The sequence below is a fragment of the Balaenoptera musculus genome, chromosome 21 (genome assembly GCF_009873245.2).
Source record: "Balaenoptera musculus isolate JJ_BM4_2016_0621 chromosome 21, mBalMus1.pri.v3, whole genome shotgun sequence".
NCBI lineage: Eukaryota > Metazoa > Chordata > Mammalia > Artiodactyla > Balaenopteridae > Balaenoptera > Balaenoptera musculus.
Window position 1 is genome coordinate 30351067 of NC_045805.1, and position 16882 is coordinate 30367948.

The 16882-nt window shown below is 44.8% G+C and overlaps 1 protein-coding gene and 1 long non-coding RNA gene across 5 annotated transcripts in view; both read left to right on the plus strand.

Moving 5' to 3' along the window:
* The window catches only part of LOC118887903, a 298244-nt gene that overhangs the window by 126882 nt on the left and 154480 nt on the right, over positions 1–16882 (plus strand). The window lies entirely within an intron of this gene.
* On the plus strand, positions 492–16277 carry LOC118887893 (neuronal acetylcholine receptor subunit beta-3). 3 transcript variants are annotated; one of them, XM_036838782.1, is made up of 6 exons: positions 492–525; positions 2324–2491; positions 3822–3866; positions 12726–12835; positions 13073–13955; positions 16143–16277. In XM_036838782.1, exons 3-6 carry the CDS (start codon positions 3840–3842, stop codon positions 16275–16277), a joined length of 1155 nt encoding a protein of 384 aa, XP_036694677.1. In that variant the 5' UTR covers positions 492–525; positions 2324–2491; positions 3822–3839. The 3 variants fall into 3 exon arrangements, 1 of the variants encoding a protein (XP_036694677.1); XR_005018193.1 differs by lacking the exons at positions 3822–3866; positions 12726–12835; positions 13073–13955; positions 16143–16277 and adding exons at positions 2667–2818; positions 2922–3005; XR_005018194.1 differs by lacking the exons at positions 492–525; positions 2324–2491; positions 12726–12835; positions 13073–13955; positions 16143–16277 and adding an exon at positions 4283–4928.

Genomic DNA, 16882 nt, shown 5'->3' on the forward strand with positions numbered 1-16882 from the left:
CCTTCCTGGTGTACCTCCACCATCATGAGATGCTGTCCTCAGTGACTTGCTCTCACGGGAGGAGCTGGGATGCAGGGACTGAAGAAGGTCACGGCGTCCTGGCTGGAGGGGAGCCACGAGGGGGGGGTTGAAGCTGGCGCCGCGGCTCCTGAGTGGAGTTAGCACCTGTACAGGGAAGAAGGCCGAGTAGCTGGCGGGCAGGTACTTGCAGGCCCAGCGCGGAGCCCAGCACACAGCGTTTTCCTCCTTAGGGGAGGGGCTGCCTGCACAGGGAGGGGGCGGCGGGCGTGGGGGACAGCCGCGGCCCCCCTGCTTCTCCTTCTCCTGGGGGGTCCAGCTCTGGCCCAAACTCTCCAAGGCTACTCGGCAAACACATGCCAACTAACTGCGCTGTTACCAGCTCGGCAGCCACGGCGCCGGCCCTGTCCTGAGAGCTGGCATGCCGTAGGGGAGCCAGACGACAAGCAGATGGGCACACAGCACCATCAAGAGCTCCGATGCGGGATGAGGTGCCCACATTTAAAGGTACAGGATATGAAGTGCATACGCAGTGTGGGGAGGGATCTTTAGATGGTGTAACCTCAGTGACCTCTTGAGGAGGAGACGTGAGCAAGGCAGGGCACCGTGAGGAGGGGAGGGTGGGCTCCCCAGGGCAGGAGCTTCCCGGGCAAGTTCTGAAAAGTGCAGACGGGCTGAGGCCTGGGGACGAGGGCCAAGGCCAGGGTGGGAGAGGGTGGGCACCCTCTAGGGCCTGGGAGGCCACGGTAAGAACTGGGGGTGTTTTTCTAAGTTTGATGGGAAACCATGGGGAGGGTTTGAGCAGGAAACTGCCATAATCCTCTTCTGCTTTTAAGCAATGGTCTAGCTGCTGGAAAATGGACTATAGAAGGGGCAAGAGTGAAGCAATTAGGAGGCAGCACACGAATCCAAGAGGGAGATGATGGAGTCTGAGATCAGGGTGGTGCCCCGGGAGGAGCTGGGAAGCCATCAGAGCTGCCGCGCTGCTTAGGAAGCTAAGCCCAGGTGTGGGTAGGGAACTCGGGAAGTTCAGCCTCTTCCCTCAGAGGCTTCGGGGAATTTCAATTCCCTATCCTCCCACTGCCCACATTTCCAGGAAGGTTTTAGGGCCAGTACAGAGGGCTGTCCTGGCTGCCATCCGCTGACCTGCTTCTTGATGCCCCTCTGCTGGCTAAGAGTAGTTGACGTGTCGAAGTTTGAGAACCGTTAGGCTTTTGAGTCAATAAGCACAGACGTAAGGTTACACCTCTACCACCCCTCAGCATCTTCATCTTCACCAGCTTTCTAGAGCGGAAGAGAAAGGGTGGGGACAGCCACGGCACGCAGCCCCTCGTATCCGCGCCCTGCTCACCCCAGGAGGAGCATTCCGAATTACATTTTGAATCACGACTCCCCAGTAAAGTGAAGGTCTCATGCACATGTGGAACATGTGTGTGATTTTGCTTTTCTTCCCACTAAGACTCTCGGGGTTTTCATTGGGTAAACGTGCGGGTGTGTCTTGCATGTGACCTTGCCAGCCACGTGCGTCTCTCAGTGGGAAGAAGAGGTTTTCTATGGGAAAGCGGATGGTGCAGAATGAGTCATTGTAGGATTTCAGAGGGTGCTGGACAGAGGAAGAAAGGGGCCATATTTAAAACAACAAAGAGCTTCCTGGTTTGAAATTGGATAGCATAGCACTGAAAAGAAACAAAACTTACCTCTAGACTACGTTCCTAAACCATTTCTTCAACTTGAGTGTTAAAGCTTGAAATTAGGGTGTTTCTTAGGCTTTTGTACACTTGGGGCGGAAAAGAGTTGTTGTTAGAACCTGGTTCTTGGCCAAGGAAGCTCTCCGTAAGGGAGGACTTCCCCAGGAGGAAGGGAGGGAACCGGCGGGTCATGCGGTAGGTGTTCTGTGAACATGTGCTGAACGTATGGAAAATGGCCTGGCTCTCCCTTCATTGGTTCATTCATTAAGTAGACATCAAATGAGCTCCTACTGTGGCCGGACACTGTGCTAGGTGCTGGATGAACATCACCAAATAGCACATATACTGTGCCTGCCATCGTGAAACCCGAGGGGAGGACAGACAGGGACAGATGCATGACAAATTGATGAGGGATGTGAAGGGGCCAGACCAGGCGCAGTGATGGACAGTGCAAGCAGGCAGAGACCGCCTCCGTCAGGAGGGGCTCACGGGGCAAGACGTGGCTGTGAATGATCCTTCTGGGGTCAAGGTGTCAACCTCTTGATGAGAAAGCCCTGTAAGAAGGCAAAGCTCTGGGTAAAGTATAGAGTCTACTTTTAATTATTTTTTTCTTCCAGTTTTATTGGGATGTAATTGACATATAGCCCTGTGGAAATTTAGGAGGCCCAGCATAATGATGTGACTTCCATGCGTCATGAAAGGATGACCACAATAAGTTCAGTGACCATCCATTGCCTCATCCAGATACAACATTAAAGAAATAGAATGAGAGTCTACTTTGAGCGGTGCATTTGGGGAGGGAGCTGGGGTGGGTAAGGAGAATGTTTACAGAGAACCCTTGTAGCCTCAACCCTGCCTCTGCTGAATCAGGCTGTTTAGAAATACACGATGTCCGGCTGGAGAATGTGGATCCAGCCGTCCCGCCTCCCCGGTTAATTCAGGTCCCCTCATGTCTTACAGCGGCCGCGGGATTCAGGTCCATAGCCGAAGAAGAAGATGCGCTGCTCAGACATTTATTCCAAGGTTACCAGAAATGGATTCGCCCTGTATTACACTCTAACGACACCATAAAAGTATATTTTGGGTTGAAAATATCTCAGCTGGTAGATGTGGTGAGTAATCTTCGGCCCTCAGCTGCAAAGAACTTGCATTCCTTCACCCATTCTCGAGGCTAACATTTGATTTTGTTTTCTTTCCCCACGACTGCCATTTCAGTTTTAAAAATAAAACCTGCCCCAAGAAGCCAGTGAAATGACCCGCGGAAAGAATGAGAATGTCATTTTCATTGCAACACTGTTGGCGGGGCGTGGGTGGGGTGGAGGAGGGACTTTTTCCTTGGGAGAGGTGGGGGGATGTGCCTGCTAGGAGGGCATCACCCTTGGCAGTTCTGCTGGAGCCACCAAGGTGAGCATCAGGGTGAGGGGCAGGGCTGCAGAGGTGGGGCTGAGCCAGGGCTGGCAGGGGTGCTTGCGGGGAGGGACAGCAGATGGTGACAGCACCAGAGTGAGTGCCTGGGTGACCCCATCCCCTCCCGGATCCCCTCAGGACCCCATACCTTTCCCTGACACGCCACACCCTAACACTCTCCACTAATTTTCCTGTCGGGCTCACATTTCTGCCATGATATCCCTGGGGAAATCCATGAACTTCAACAACCCCGATTCTGCAGAATCATTCTGCCGTGGTCCCCAAAGTCGCAGAATAATCCTCCACCATTGCCCAAATCCTCCACCCCACCACAAGTGCACACATGCGTCCAACCCAGCTGACTCAAAGCCCAGGATTCCTTCTAGAAAATCATGCAAAGCCCATCTCCCATTTAGCTAATACTTCATTCTACTTCACACCCTTACCATGCCTTCAGTTATGCAATTTTATATAAATATCACCACAGTGAACTACTACTTGCTCTAATTATTATTATTCATTTTAAGCAAAATATGCATAATACTTCAGCAAAATATGCATAATACCTCTCAATGCCATTTAACTTCTTCAGTTGAGAATCCTTTTCACCTTGGACCCCTCAAAGGTAAGACTCAGGAAGTCTTGGACAAAAAAAAAAAATCCAGTACACAGTTTCACTTAATTTGAATTTAATTTTCATTCTCTTAGGATGAGAAGAATCAGCTGATGACAACAAACGTGTGGCTCAAGCAGGTACCTGTCAGTCCCAGGCCTGTAGCTCCCCCCTAACTGTTCCCGTTCTTTCTACTGAGAAAGGCTCCCGTTGAGAAATAATGATTTTAAAGAGCATATTGAGTTCTTCAGGGAGATATTTGGGAGAGTTTGGGGAAGGGTTTATTCTTTTGTATTCTCTTCTGCACGAGTCAGAGGTCAGTCTGGAAGCTCGTAGGCACACCTTGCTCTGTCTTCTTGCTCCTGGCGTGGGCAGGTAGGAGGGTGACTCAGACACTGGTCCCTGGGCTACTTGGAGAAAGGGGGGAAAGGTTCCAGGGTGCAACTTATCCCCATGTAAGCTACCACAACTGGATAAGAAAATCAGGGATGTTAAAATCTCCCTCCTCCCCCCTGGTCCTCCCTGGGATGCCTCTTCCCCTAATGTTGTTCCCTAGAAACAGAAAACAGGGAATGACAGAGGCCACTCACCACCAACTTCAGAACAAGGTGAAGCCCAAGTCAAAATGATGAATCTCCGTTTTCCTGATATGACTAGAAAAGCATGTGAATGGTTTTCAGCTCTTAGCTTGGCCATAGCCTGTTTCCTGCTCTTTCTGGAGTTGCCAGGAAATAATTACCATTCAAGTTTGCATATGTCATGTAAAGGAGAAAATATTGGCACTTCCTTGATAGGAGGTGGAGAAGGTTGATTTAATTGCTTACTTTTTATTTTTGTTAGCAATTATTTGGTTTTTTACGGGATGTTGCCTCATCTCCCAGAGATTTAAAATCTTCCCAGTGGTGATATGTTAATTATCTCACTTAATTTCAATGTACAAACATAATATTTTTCACTTGTTTATGTTGAAATGAATTAGTTATCTATTCAGGTTTAGTAGACTTGTTCAGGTCTTTCTGCTGATGGTTTGTTTATAAGGAACAATGGATAAAAGAGACTGTAAGGAGATTCCCTAGACTTCATCTGGTGTCATCAAATTTCTCCCACCCAAAAACTTTGATCAGAGTTGGATAATCATTATAAATTTTACTAGTTTCTAGTTATCTGATTCTTTTCTTGGTAGGTATGTTAGCATGTTATGAAATGGATCTGCATATTTTTTACTTGCAAATAAAAATGTCCAGGAGAAAATAATAAGCAAGGAATGTAGATATAAAAATACAATTTAAATAAATGTACTTTTTGATATACCTATCTCATTCCTCAGAACTTATCCCACTTTTGCACTTTCTAAAGTGGAATTTGGAGGTATTTTGAGTTCATAAAAATCAGTAAGAAGTCCTGTATTTGAGCTTTCAGGGAAGAGAAGAAAAACTTTTCTGTTAAAGTGTAAATAGGCTTGGGAATTTGGCAAAAATAAAACAAACAAACAGACTCTCACTGATTCACACACACCTCCTCCAGCTGCTCCTTGAGGTTAAGCTCTTACACTTAAAACAGTGGTCCAGGACCCTTGGCCTTTGAGATAGTAGGGACTTCTCACTTTTCTTGAGATTTTGGAAATAGGGAGTCATTTCAGCCAAAGAGAACAATGTCAGACACGGAGGGAAGAAACCACTGCTCCTTGGTTTCTAGCTGTACTTTAGAAATGACCTCTCACAAACCTATGCCCCAGAATCACGGTGGCCTGGTGAGAGCCTCCAGGACAAGACAGAACCAACACCTAAAAACCCCCAACACCCAGAACAGAGCAAGAGAAATCTCCAGGGGGAGGTGGGGGCTTGCTAGCTGACACTTAGAAAAGCCAGCTGGGGACTTTGGTTCCCATGTCATAGAAGTAACGAGAGTAACACGGTTTCATTGCATTAATTTGCAATGGGTTGTCATGGCTCTTATCCATTTACATTTCTCAACCTCTCTGAATTAGCAGAGCAGGTATCATTACCCCCGTTACCAGAGACTGAAGAGTCTGCCTCACCTGGCTGGAACCAGCCTTCCCCAGTTAGGGCCTTGTCTGCACATCCAGCTTCGCACAAAACATCAAGGCTTGTTTCTAAATTAGAGGAGGATCCAAAGTGGGAGAAACCACCGAGAATATCAGGAAACTATTCCACTCACACAGACTGGATTTGGAGCGGGAATGTCACAATAGGTATTAGTCAGTAAGGGCTATGTTATGGCACAAACAATGTGGCAACAAAAAAGAAAGGAGAATCTATGGCCTGGGTGGCAGGCAGGGAAGGCTGCTTGGAAGAGGAGGCATTGGAGCTCCACCATAATGTTACTTTTATACTTTTTTTAAAGCTTTTTAAAACTAAAAAGGTAAAAGAAAGGACAGAAGAAAAGGGATGATAAAAAGAAGATAAAATTGATGTTTAAAAAAAACTACCATTAGAGTTTTACACAGACGTCAGTTTCAGAGTAGCCAACAACAATACTGAGATTTATTGAGCACCTGCCAAGTGCCCAGTCACTCTGCCGCTTGTGTCACGGGAATGAATGCATTCAATTCTCACAGCCACCTCCTAGGACAGGCCTGTTATTATTCCCACCTTGCAGATGAGAAGACTGAGGATTGGAGAACTGGAGTGACTTGCCTCGGGTTACACACTATTAGGTGCAGCCTGGCTTGTATAAAGAAACCATATTCTTCTTCAGACTGGAGGGAGCTGACGGGAGACGTCCAGCCCTCCTCTCAGGGCTGTCCCTGTAGAGTCCGGTTCCTAATCCTGGCCTTCTAAGGCTTTGATTCCTCAACCTCTGGGACGTCTCATGGAGTTGGTCTAGAAAGACATGTGGGACAGAATGAGGCTAGGGTTCGCTCCATCTTCCATTCATTCCACAGGGTTTACTGAGAGGCTGCTAAGGGCCAGGCACTCTGCTAGATCCTGGATGTACAGAGCACAAAACAGCCCTGCTTCAAGGAGAGGATCTGGTGTTAGTTGTGTAAAAAATAACTACTGTAATATGATAAACACCATAAGGAAAGTATATACATAAGGAACTGGGTCATTACAATAATGACAATGAAACAGGGAATAAATCAGGGAAGGCTTCCAAGGGGAGGAGACATTTAAACTGGCTCTTGCAGGATCAGTTCTACAAGAACTGATCAGTTTTACAATCAGAAGTTCTACAAACCATAAAAGTGGAGAAGTTGTGACCCACCTGAATAGGCTTCCCAATAACACGACTTCCCAAAGCTCTCACACCAGAGCAAACCTACAGGAAACTCTTTCCAATCACCCCTGTCTACCTTAGTCAAAATAAAGACAAAAATGACCAAACCTTCCTCTTTTGTCATTGCCCTCTCAGACACTGAAAAATGCTCCCTAGTTCATTTCCACAGAGAGAATAAAATTCTACCTAATTGGACCAAAAGCATGTCTCCTGATAGCATATGCAACTGAGATGCTTGGTTTTTTTATTTGTTTGTTTGTTTACCCAATTCCTCTGCTGTATCTTCTATTTCCTTCATTCTCATCTGCTATATCTAGACATTTCTCTTCTATCCTCTCAACCACAGACCTTTACAAGCACAAATTTAGTGACATCCTGAAAAAGTCCTCTACGTGGAGCTACTTTTATGTTACTGATTTTATTTTGCAAACTCATTTGTCTTCCTCCTTCGTACTTCCAGAGAGTAATCAAGACCATATAAATCATAAATAGATTATTAACTCACTAAAACTCCGTGAGAAATACTCACTGCCCTAGCCGCTCAGATTCTGCTTCGTCGTTGTCAAGGGTAGGAAAACTGCACCGTAGGTACCCAAAAGGGGATGGAAGATGAAAATATCCCTTCTTTAATGACAGGAGGGTTGGCCCTTTGCCTAGATGTTATCGTGTGAATAATCACTCTGACGACAGATGTCAAGTATATTCACTCAACTAGCACTTCCTGAGCACCTACTACATGCCAGGGATGGTGGAGGGCACTGGGCCTGCACCGCTGGAGGCATACTCCAATGAACCAGTAAGATTCACTGTTGCTGAGAGCCGGCTGCTATCCTAGCTCCATGGCGACCCAAGGGGAAGCAAGCTTCCTTAATCTCTGCCCAGGCCAACACCTTAGACTGGTGTTGTTTCTCCAACACCTGATTCCTGTTTTAGATCAACAAAAAGTTCAGAAACATGATGAAGACCTCATTGGATGAATCCCTGCAGCTGGCTTGCAGCAGAAAACCAAGAAGCTGGTTTATTTCATAACAAACCCAAGGAAAGGACGGCCTTGCCGTTAAGGTCTGGGCCATGTCCCCAAAGCCTTCCACAACCTGCAATGGCACTTGTACGTCTAGGAATTTACCTCAGACCTCCCTCACCATCTTATTTTCCTTCCTTTTCTACAGCCTCACTCTGACCTTAGCAGAGGAGACCCGTGTGGTCTTCTGATTCACATGGATTCAAGCAGAGTGAGTCAGGAATCCAAAGTCTCGCTGTATAAACTTGAGCAGGTCACTTCGCCTCTCTGACCCTCAGTCTCTTCATCTAGCAAATAGAGGCAATGCCTAGCTCACAGTGTCGCTGGGAGGTTGAATGGGATTGTGTGCATGAATGTGACTCCTACATGGTCTGGCATGTAGTGGGGACTCAATAAATGTCATTTCCTGGTGCCACCTTTGTAGGCTTTCTCATCCTTAATGACAAAGCCCATTTCTTGGCCTTGACAACTCATAGATATTATGGGAATATAAGACATATAATATGTCATGTTGCTGTCTTTAAAGTGAACCAACATTAATTCAGTTTTAGGAATTTCACACCTGACTTTGAGATAACTAAAGATCCCAAGGGTGTCCCAGACGTTGCCAATCACCAGCAAGGAATATTTGTTTCTTACTATCTTTTGATCTTGGGATTAAGAATTACTAATTGTTATAATAATGTTTTTTCTAATTATTAAGAATAATTAGAAGAATTTATTTATTATAAAGAAGTCATGACTTATAGTTTTAAAAAGTCTTATGGTTTAGGTTTGAATGAAATTTGGTAATATCTCGACACTTATGTGTGATATTTCAGGTAATATATGTAAGAAAAGACAGTTTTAAGGGAATATATATGATATGCATTTGAAGTTGCACTTTTCAGAATTAAGAGAGCTAGACTGGGAGTATGTTTCCATTTTTTTTCTCAGTAAGAGATTAACTTTGGTATTTGGCCCTGGCCTACCCTGCGCTCCCCTGTTTCCTATGATAACAAGCTCTCAAGCCCGGGACTGCTGCAAAGTGAAGCTGATGTTTGTACAGGGCTTTGGGAATCTTGGCCAGGACATGCTCCGTGAACACTGGATATTGTTTCTAATCTACTGCTTTAAGAAGGCAGAGACAGGAGATCAATCTCCAAACGCCTCCACGGTTTCAGAGAGAGCAGGGAAGTGACCAGAAAGCCTCACAGCTCCTTAGAGAGCAGGACCGGGGATTTGGGCTCTGAATCCTCACCTTGACCCAGCTGACCCCAAGACGAGCAGTGGCCCTGGGGTGTGGGGCTCAGCCAGTGTCATGGTGGACCACAACCTGCTGGGAATTCTGTGAGCCGCTCTGATGGGCACGTCGCGGGGGGAGAGCATCTCTGATTCCCCAGGTCTAGCATCAGAAGGACCCCAAGATGGTGAGGAATGTCTCCCTTAACCCCGCAGAGGAGCACAGCTAGTAAAGAACAGTGCAGGGGTGGAACTCTAATTCAGGGCTGCCTCTCTCTCTCTCTCTCTCTCGGGTACCCCCAAGTCAGCGGCAATGACCACAAGTCCCACCTGCCCCTTTTCCTTTACTGGTCAAGAACACACCCTGAATCCACTGGAGCTGTCTTTATATCCTCCTCGAGGACTGAGACGTGTCCCTCATTCATCCATCCACTCACGTCTGCTGTTCATCCTGGAACAGCGGCCACGGCTGACCTGCCCTCCACAGCACCCACTGCCCCTTCCTACCCTCTGCTTCAGCTGCGATGTCGTCACGTCCGAACCTCCTTCCCTGTCCACTCACCGTCCTGCATCTTTACACCCGAACCGCGCCCTTCATGGCAGTGACCACAGGGTGTGGTGATGGTTTGCCGGTTAGTTTACTCGTTCTTGTCTGAGATGGGCCCAGGCTAGGAGGGCAAGGCGGCCCTGCGCAGTGCTGGTATAAGCCTCGCATATTTGTGGAATGAATTAATTCCCCCCAAATTGTGAGCCTCCTGAAGCACGGTCTCTATGCTGTCTCTGGCCACAGCTGTTCATCTTGCTGTCCGGTGAGCGAGACAAATCTTTCTGACTGAACAGCCTCTCCCTCTGGGGCTTGGCCCACTTCCCTGAGCACAGTCTGTGTGGCCGGTGTGCGTTTGCTGGGACGTGCCCCCAGAATGAGAGCTCCCCACCTTCCTCCTTGGCTGTAGAGCCGGGCTTCGGTAAAGACGGGCAGTGCCTGTAGAAGAGAGAAGACTGAATTCCAGAAGCAGGCAGTTTGATTTCCAGATCTTTAGGTTCCAAGCGGAGGAACTGTGGGTTTGGACTCACTGACTGTGCTCGCTTAACACTGATTTTTAAAGACGGAGCCAGAGTGTAAGAGCCCAGCTCCAGCCAGTCTGCCCGAGTGCACGTCTGTCCCCGGGGCTCATTGCCTGTGGGCCTGCAGCTCGCTCCCTGCTCGGGATCTATTTTTATATATAGAAATGTACTTTCCATATATGTAAAGAACTAAAAACTCAGTAAGAAGGAAACAGACAACCCATTTTAACAATGTGCAAAAGATTTAACAACCACTTCACCAAATAAAATGTGTGGATGGCAAGTAAGCACAGGAAGAAATGCTCAAATCATTTAGTCATTAGGAAAATGCAGAGTAAAAACCATAATGAGATACTACTTTACAACTATTATAATACAGTTAAACATTTAAATGTGACAATACCCAGTACTGGAGATGGTGCCAAACAGCTGGAATGCTCATGCGTTGCTAGTGGGAATGCAAAATGATTCAGCCTCTCCGGTATGTATCATATTAAGTTAAACGTACACTTACTCTATGACCCAGCCATCCCACTCCTAGGTATTTACCCAAGAGAAAAAAAAGAATGGTTTTCACCCAAAAAACTACAAAATGTTTATAGTGGCTTTATTTATAATCATTAAAAACTGAAAAGAATCCAGATATTTTACCTGGTGAATGGATAAAAAGAATTGTGGTATATTCATACAGTGGAATACTTCTCACTAACATAAAAATGAACAAACTACTAATACAACCTAGAAGAATCCAAAATGTATTCTGATAAGTAAAAGAAGTCAGGATGGAATGGCTACCTATTGTGTGATTCCATTATATGACATTCTGGAAAAGGCAAAATTATAGGATCAGAAAATAGATCAGTGGTTGCCAGGGACTGGGGATATGGGAGGGGTTGATTACAAAGGGGCAGCCCGAGGAAAATTCGGGGGCAACAGAGCTATTCTGGTATCTTGATGGCATTAGTGATTATCCAACTGTTTGCCTGTAGAACTGTAGAGTGACTTTTATTGTAAGGAAAATTTTAAAATGTAAAAGTGAAAACAGACCAAAAATGCTGCTCTGAGTTCCCTTCAGCATTTCTGGGATTCAGGCTTGCTGCCGGTAGTAGAAATCTCCTTAGCAGGAGACAAATAATTCATAGGAAGGAAATTATATTTGCTTTTCAAAATGGGCAGAGGAAGAGGAAGGAAGAGAGAAGCTTGTGAGTACCAAGTAAGCATGGTAAATGCTTTATTAGTTTGGGCTCTTAAACTGTCAGTCTTCATATGCATGGTTTTCCATAAGTAGTCATGCAATTTTATTTAATCCTTTAGAGCGTAGCTTTTTAAAGACCCATATCTTTTTAAATTTGTTTTTCAAGGATTAAGCCTCACAAATATTGCCTAAGAGAGATGGTGTCTCATCTGGTGCGTATAGTTCCATCCTTTTCCAGGCATCATGCATATTTCAATATTTTACCATCTAGTGAATCATCTATCTGCTGACTCCTGATTTTTTAATGACAAAGTTGGCATCACTGGGTTCCAGGAAGCCTCACACTGGGCATACCCTCCCAACTTCCTGAAATGTCATTTAATCTTCTCCTGTATCATTCCTCAACTGTCCACATGACAGACAGTGGAATAATTAATTTTCAGGTCAGATTTCATAAGATTCTAGATCCTAAATCTTTTTAAGTCCACTTCTGCTGTAACTGGGTCATCCATACATCATCCTTCATAATTCAATCAATTAATGGTCAGTTTTGTTAATCTGGATCCACCAGCCCCTGTAAAACATGCTAAATGATTTCATTCTATTACAAGGAAAAATATGCAAGCATCTGGAGGCTAACAACATTAGGAATATAATTTAAAACTGGATTTGGTACTCACAAAATAAATTCAGATTAGAACTTAAAAGGAGATTCCTGGGAAATATTTTTTCATTGGGTAAAAGTTATAATGTCCTCAAGAGTAGTCAGCAGATACTGGAAGTTTCCCATTAACATGCTGCATGCATCTTTGTCCAAGACTCTTGACTGATATTCAAAATCATTTGTCTCAATACCATTATCATGAGATTACAATATCACTGGACCAACTCTCCTAGAATAAACTGAGTTAGAGCTATCTTTGCTTTTCTTTTGTTCTTTAGGAGAAAATAGGCTGAAAAAATAGGTCATGAATCAGTGGTGTTTGTTGCTGAGCCTCTAAATTGTGAGGTAGTTACGGCAATTTTGGAAATCCCAGACTGGACAGGTGTGAGAGTCTGGGCACCATCAAAGACAAGGCTGGCTCGAACTGTACCTTGACCTGCCCTGAGTCACAGATAGGGTCATAAGGTCTAAAGTGGATGAATTTCCCTTTTAAAATAAAACACTGGATTAGTAAATTAACATAAACTTGAAGATTCCAAACTCTAATACCTTGAATTTTCAGAACAAAATTACAGTATATTAATTTCACACAGGAATGGACAGACCACAAATTACGCTGGAATCCAGATGAATACGGTGGAATTCATTCAATTAAAGTTCCGTCAGAATCTCTCTGGCTTCCTGACATAGTTCTCTTTGAAAAGTAAGTATCACAGTAGAAAAGTGCACTGGTCGGATTAGGAGGAGAAATAGAAAAGCCTGATTGTGCCAAAATAATTAAGAGAAAGGTACAACTTTAACGAGAAAATTATTCCTTTTGGAAATATTGTTTGACCCTGTGGTAGGAAAGTCATAAAATACAAATAGTACGACGGGGAAAATAAAAAAAAAACAGTTAATATGTGTTCAACTAACCATCAGGTGAACCGTTTTTCGACAGCGCTGACGGAAGGTTCGAAGGCTCGCTCATGACCAAGGCCATCGTGAAATCCGACGGGACCATGGTGTGGACGCCTCCTGCCAGCTACAAAAGCTCCTGCACCATGGACGTCACCTTCTTCCCATTCGACAGGCAGAACTGCTCCATGAAGTTCGGATCCTGGACTTACGACGGGACCATGGTTGACCTCGTCCTGATAGACGAGAACGTGGACAGAAAAGACTTCTTCGACAACGGAGAGTGGGAGATCCTCAACGCCAAGGGCACGGCGGGGAGCAGGAGAGACGGCGCGTACCGGTACCCGTTCATCACCTACTCCTTCGTGCTGCGCCGCCTGCCCCTGTTCTACACCCTCTTCCTCATCATCCCCTGCCTGGGGCTGTCCTTTCTGACAGTGCTTGTCTTCTACTTGCCTTCTGACGAGGGGGAGAAGCTCTCCTTATCCACCTCCGTCTTGGTTTCCCTGACAGTGTTTCTCCTGGTGATTGAAGAAATCATCCCGTCCTCCTCCAAGGTCATCCCGCTCATTGGCGAGTACCTCCTGTTCATCATGGTCTTCGTCACCCTGTCCATCATCGTCACCGTGTTTGTCATCAACGTCCACCACAGATCTCCCTCCACTTACCACCCCATGGCCCCCTGGGTTAAGCGGCTGTTTCTGCAAAAACTCCCTAAATTACTTTGCATGAAGGACCACATGGATGGCTACTCTTTCCCGGATAAAGAGGAGAGTAAACGGGCAGTGAGAGGTAAAGTCCTCGAAAAAAGGAAACAAAAGCAGATTAGCGATGGAGAAAAAGTTCTGGTCGCTTTCCTGGAAAAGGCTGCGGATTCCATCAGATACATTTCCAGCCACGTGAAGAAAGAGCATTTCATCAGTCAGGTGAGGGGACCGCCACAAGCCAGGACTGAGATTTTAACGTCTGTTTACAGCAAATGCGTCCTTGTTTAAAATGTGACCTTATTAGCTCTCTGCTTGACACACATAAAACTTAAAACAAGCCCTGACACAAAATAGAGACTTCAGTATGGATTTTCAGGGAGAGGTTCACAAAAACAGAATGAGCAAAAGAGGAGCAACTATAGATTAAGCACTATTTCTTATAAGTATCCTTAATTCTATCTAAAATAATTCAATTCTACATTTTAAGTTGGTTATCCTGGTCTCTGGTCATTTATCTCTCACTTTTAGTGGGATGATGTTTATCTCTATTCAGCATATTTGGAAAAAAGAAAACAGAAAGAATCATTTTTTTAATTTATACAAAAACATGGTGTAACAACAGATATTTAGTTCACAGATTTAAACAGATTTATTTTTTGAAATGTGACGAGGGTGTGGATTTCAGACTCAAAACAGTCTTGCATGCAGATGCTACCCATGTTCCATATGACTTGAGAAAAGCTACTTAACCTGAACTTCAGTTTTCTGAAACCTCCCTTGAAGTGTTATTGTGAGGAATTAGTGACGTCAAGTATGAAACATGCACTGTGTGCCCAGCGCACGTGGTCTCATGATTATGTAAGCAGTCAGTAAATGTCAATCCTCATCTTTCTTCTCCCCATCTTCCCTCCCTCCTCTACATGGTCCCTCCCCCGTGGAAGGAAAATATTATTTGACATATAAATACTCAGCACAAAAGCAGGTCTGTTGCTTAAAATGAGTTAATACTTACACCAGTTTATAGGGTTCAATTATTTTACTCTAAAATCAGTGAAAATTAGTGCCAAGATCCTGATCTCATAAACAAACTTATGAAAGAATAGGTTTTTTAAGAAATATCCTCTACTTTTCATGTAGACACTGCCTAGTATCTCTCCTCTCTTACAATTTGTCATTTTTTTCATCCACTGAAAAATGTTTTAAACAGCACTAGAAAAAACGCTGCTATAGAAAAAACATTACAGCTATCCTTAAGGGTTTTTTGTTTGTTTCTTTCTTTATATCTTTTAGAAAATCTTTTTTTAATTTTATTTTGATTGAAGTATAGTTGATTCACAATGTTGTGTTAATTTCTGCTGTATAGCAAAGTGACTCAGTTATACATACATATACATTCTTTTTCATATTCTTTTCCATTATGGTTTATTGCAGTATATTGAATATAGTTCCTGGTGCCTTTTAGAAATTCTAATACAAAGATTTAAATAGCTTTTTTAAAAATTATAAAAATAACACATCATCAGTATAGGGAATTTGGAAAATACAAAACATTTAAGATGATTCACATCGTTAATAATCCCCCACTTAAGTTTGAAACTTTTAACATTTTCATCTGTCTTCTTTGTGGTTTTCCCCAAGGTTTTATTTCTAAACCTCTATGTGCACAAAATACATTCAAGTTCTGCATCAGCTTCTATGTTTCTTCTAGAACGGCAGGCGTCCTGCTTGGTTCCATCTTTGCCAAATCCCCACGTAGTGGCAATGGGACACTTATTTTCCCTTGAAATATTGCTGGCCCCGTCTCTGAGGCTCCCCCCGACCCCCGCCAACCCTGCAGCTCGTCCTGCTCTGACCTTGCCCTCACTGGCCACTGCCCAGTCTCCCCAGCCTCCCTTCCTCCAGAGGGACTTGGTCTCCTCTCTCCCTCACCAGTTCCTGTCATCTCCTCCAGGAGTGTCCATTGCAGCCCCACCCACCTGGGGAGTGGAGGAAAAGAGGGCCTGAGTCAAGTGACCACAAAAATTCTTAATTTATAAATTTGTGATTTATTTCCTATGTCATATCAGGAAGCATCACAGTAAGAGATGCTGGCTTTTTATTTGGGTAAAAATCAGGCTTTTCCCATTTCAATCAGTGACATTTACAAACGCATCAATGATTCTGTTCTTTCAATTTTACATCCTTAACGGTGATGAAAGTGTTTTCCCATGAACTTGAAATATGGGCTGTTTTCTTGGGCACCGTCAGTGAGGTCCCAGGAAGCCTATATTGCAGGGGATGTGTCAGGTGCGTTTGGAAAACCGCAGGGCTGTAAATCTGAATAGGACTCTTCCTGAAGTCCCTTGAAATGAATTCAGAACAGCTGCCCAGCATCCTGAATGGGAGGCGTCTTTTTCTCTTTTGCAGGTGGTGCAAGACTGGAAGTTCGCAGCTCAAGTTCTCGACCGGATCTTCCTCTGGCTCTTTCTGATTGCGTCTGTCACCGGCTCAGTTCTGATTTTCACCCCGGCTTTGAAGATGTGGCTACACAGTTACCATTAGGAACAAGTCTCCAGAGCAATCTAAATCGCACACATAAAGACAGAATTACACCCTAGAACTGACATCCAGCCCCCACGTGTATACAGCATCCAGGCGCACATGCTTATCAGGAGGCCCCGAATGTAGACAGCGTCTTGTGTCATACTCAGGGAGGTTGAACCTTGGTTGCCGTGAGAGTGAGTTGGGTTTACATCAGGCAGACCCTCCTCAGACCCCTGCCTTGGCTTGTGCAGACATTCAGGGAGGAATCGTGTGTCCAGGCCTGAGGTCACGAGCCAAGACACACTAGGACTGTGGCAGTGGCCCATGAAGAGTTCCAGGAGGAGGTGTGGGCAGACCCAGGCCTTTTCCTAGAAAACTGAAATTCTGAACATGCTCTGATAATGGCTTTTTATGTCCCTTCATCTAATCTAATCCATTTCAGCTGCACTCTCCAGGCTTTCCATTCTGTTTCTTTCCTCTTCCTCCTTCTCCTTCTTCTTATTCTTCTCTTCTTCTTTTTCTGAGAACATTTAAGTTCTACTCTCTTAGCAAATTTCAATTATACAAAGCAGTGTTATCAACTGTAGTCACGTTTTACATGAGATCCTCTGACCTTATTCATG

Bases quoted from the DNA above. Each gene is read 5' to 3' on its own strand.
- LOC118887893 (XM_036838782.1), top strand. From the start codon at position 3,840: ATGACAACAAACGTGTGGCTCAAGCAG. The intron at 3,867-12,725 runs GTACCTGTCAGT...AATTTCACACAG, and splicing joins CAAACGTGTGGCTCAAGCAG to GAATGGACAGACCACAAATT. The intron at 12,836-13,072 runs GTAAGTATCACA...GTTTTTCGACAG, and splicing joins GACATAGTTCTCTTTGAAAA to CGCTGACGGAAGGTTCGAAG.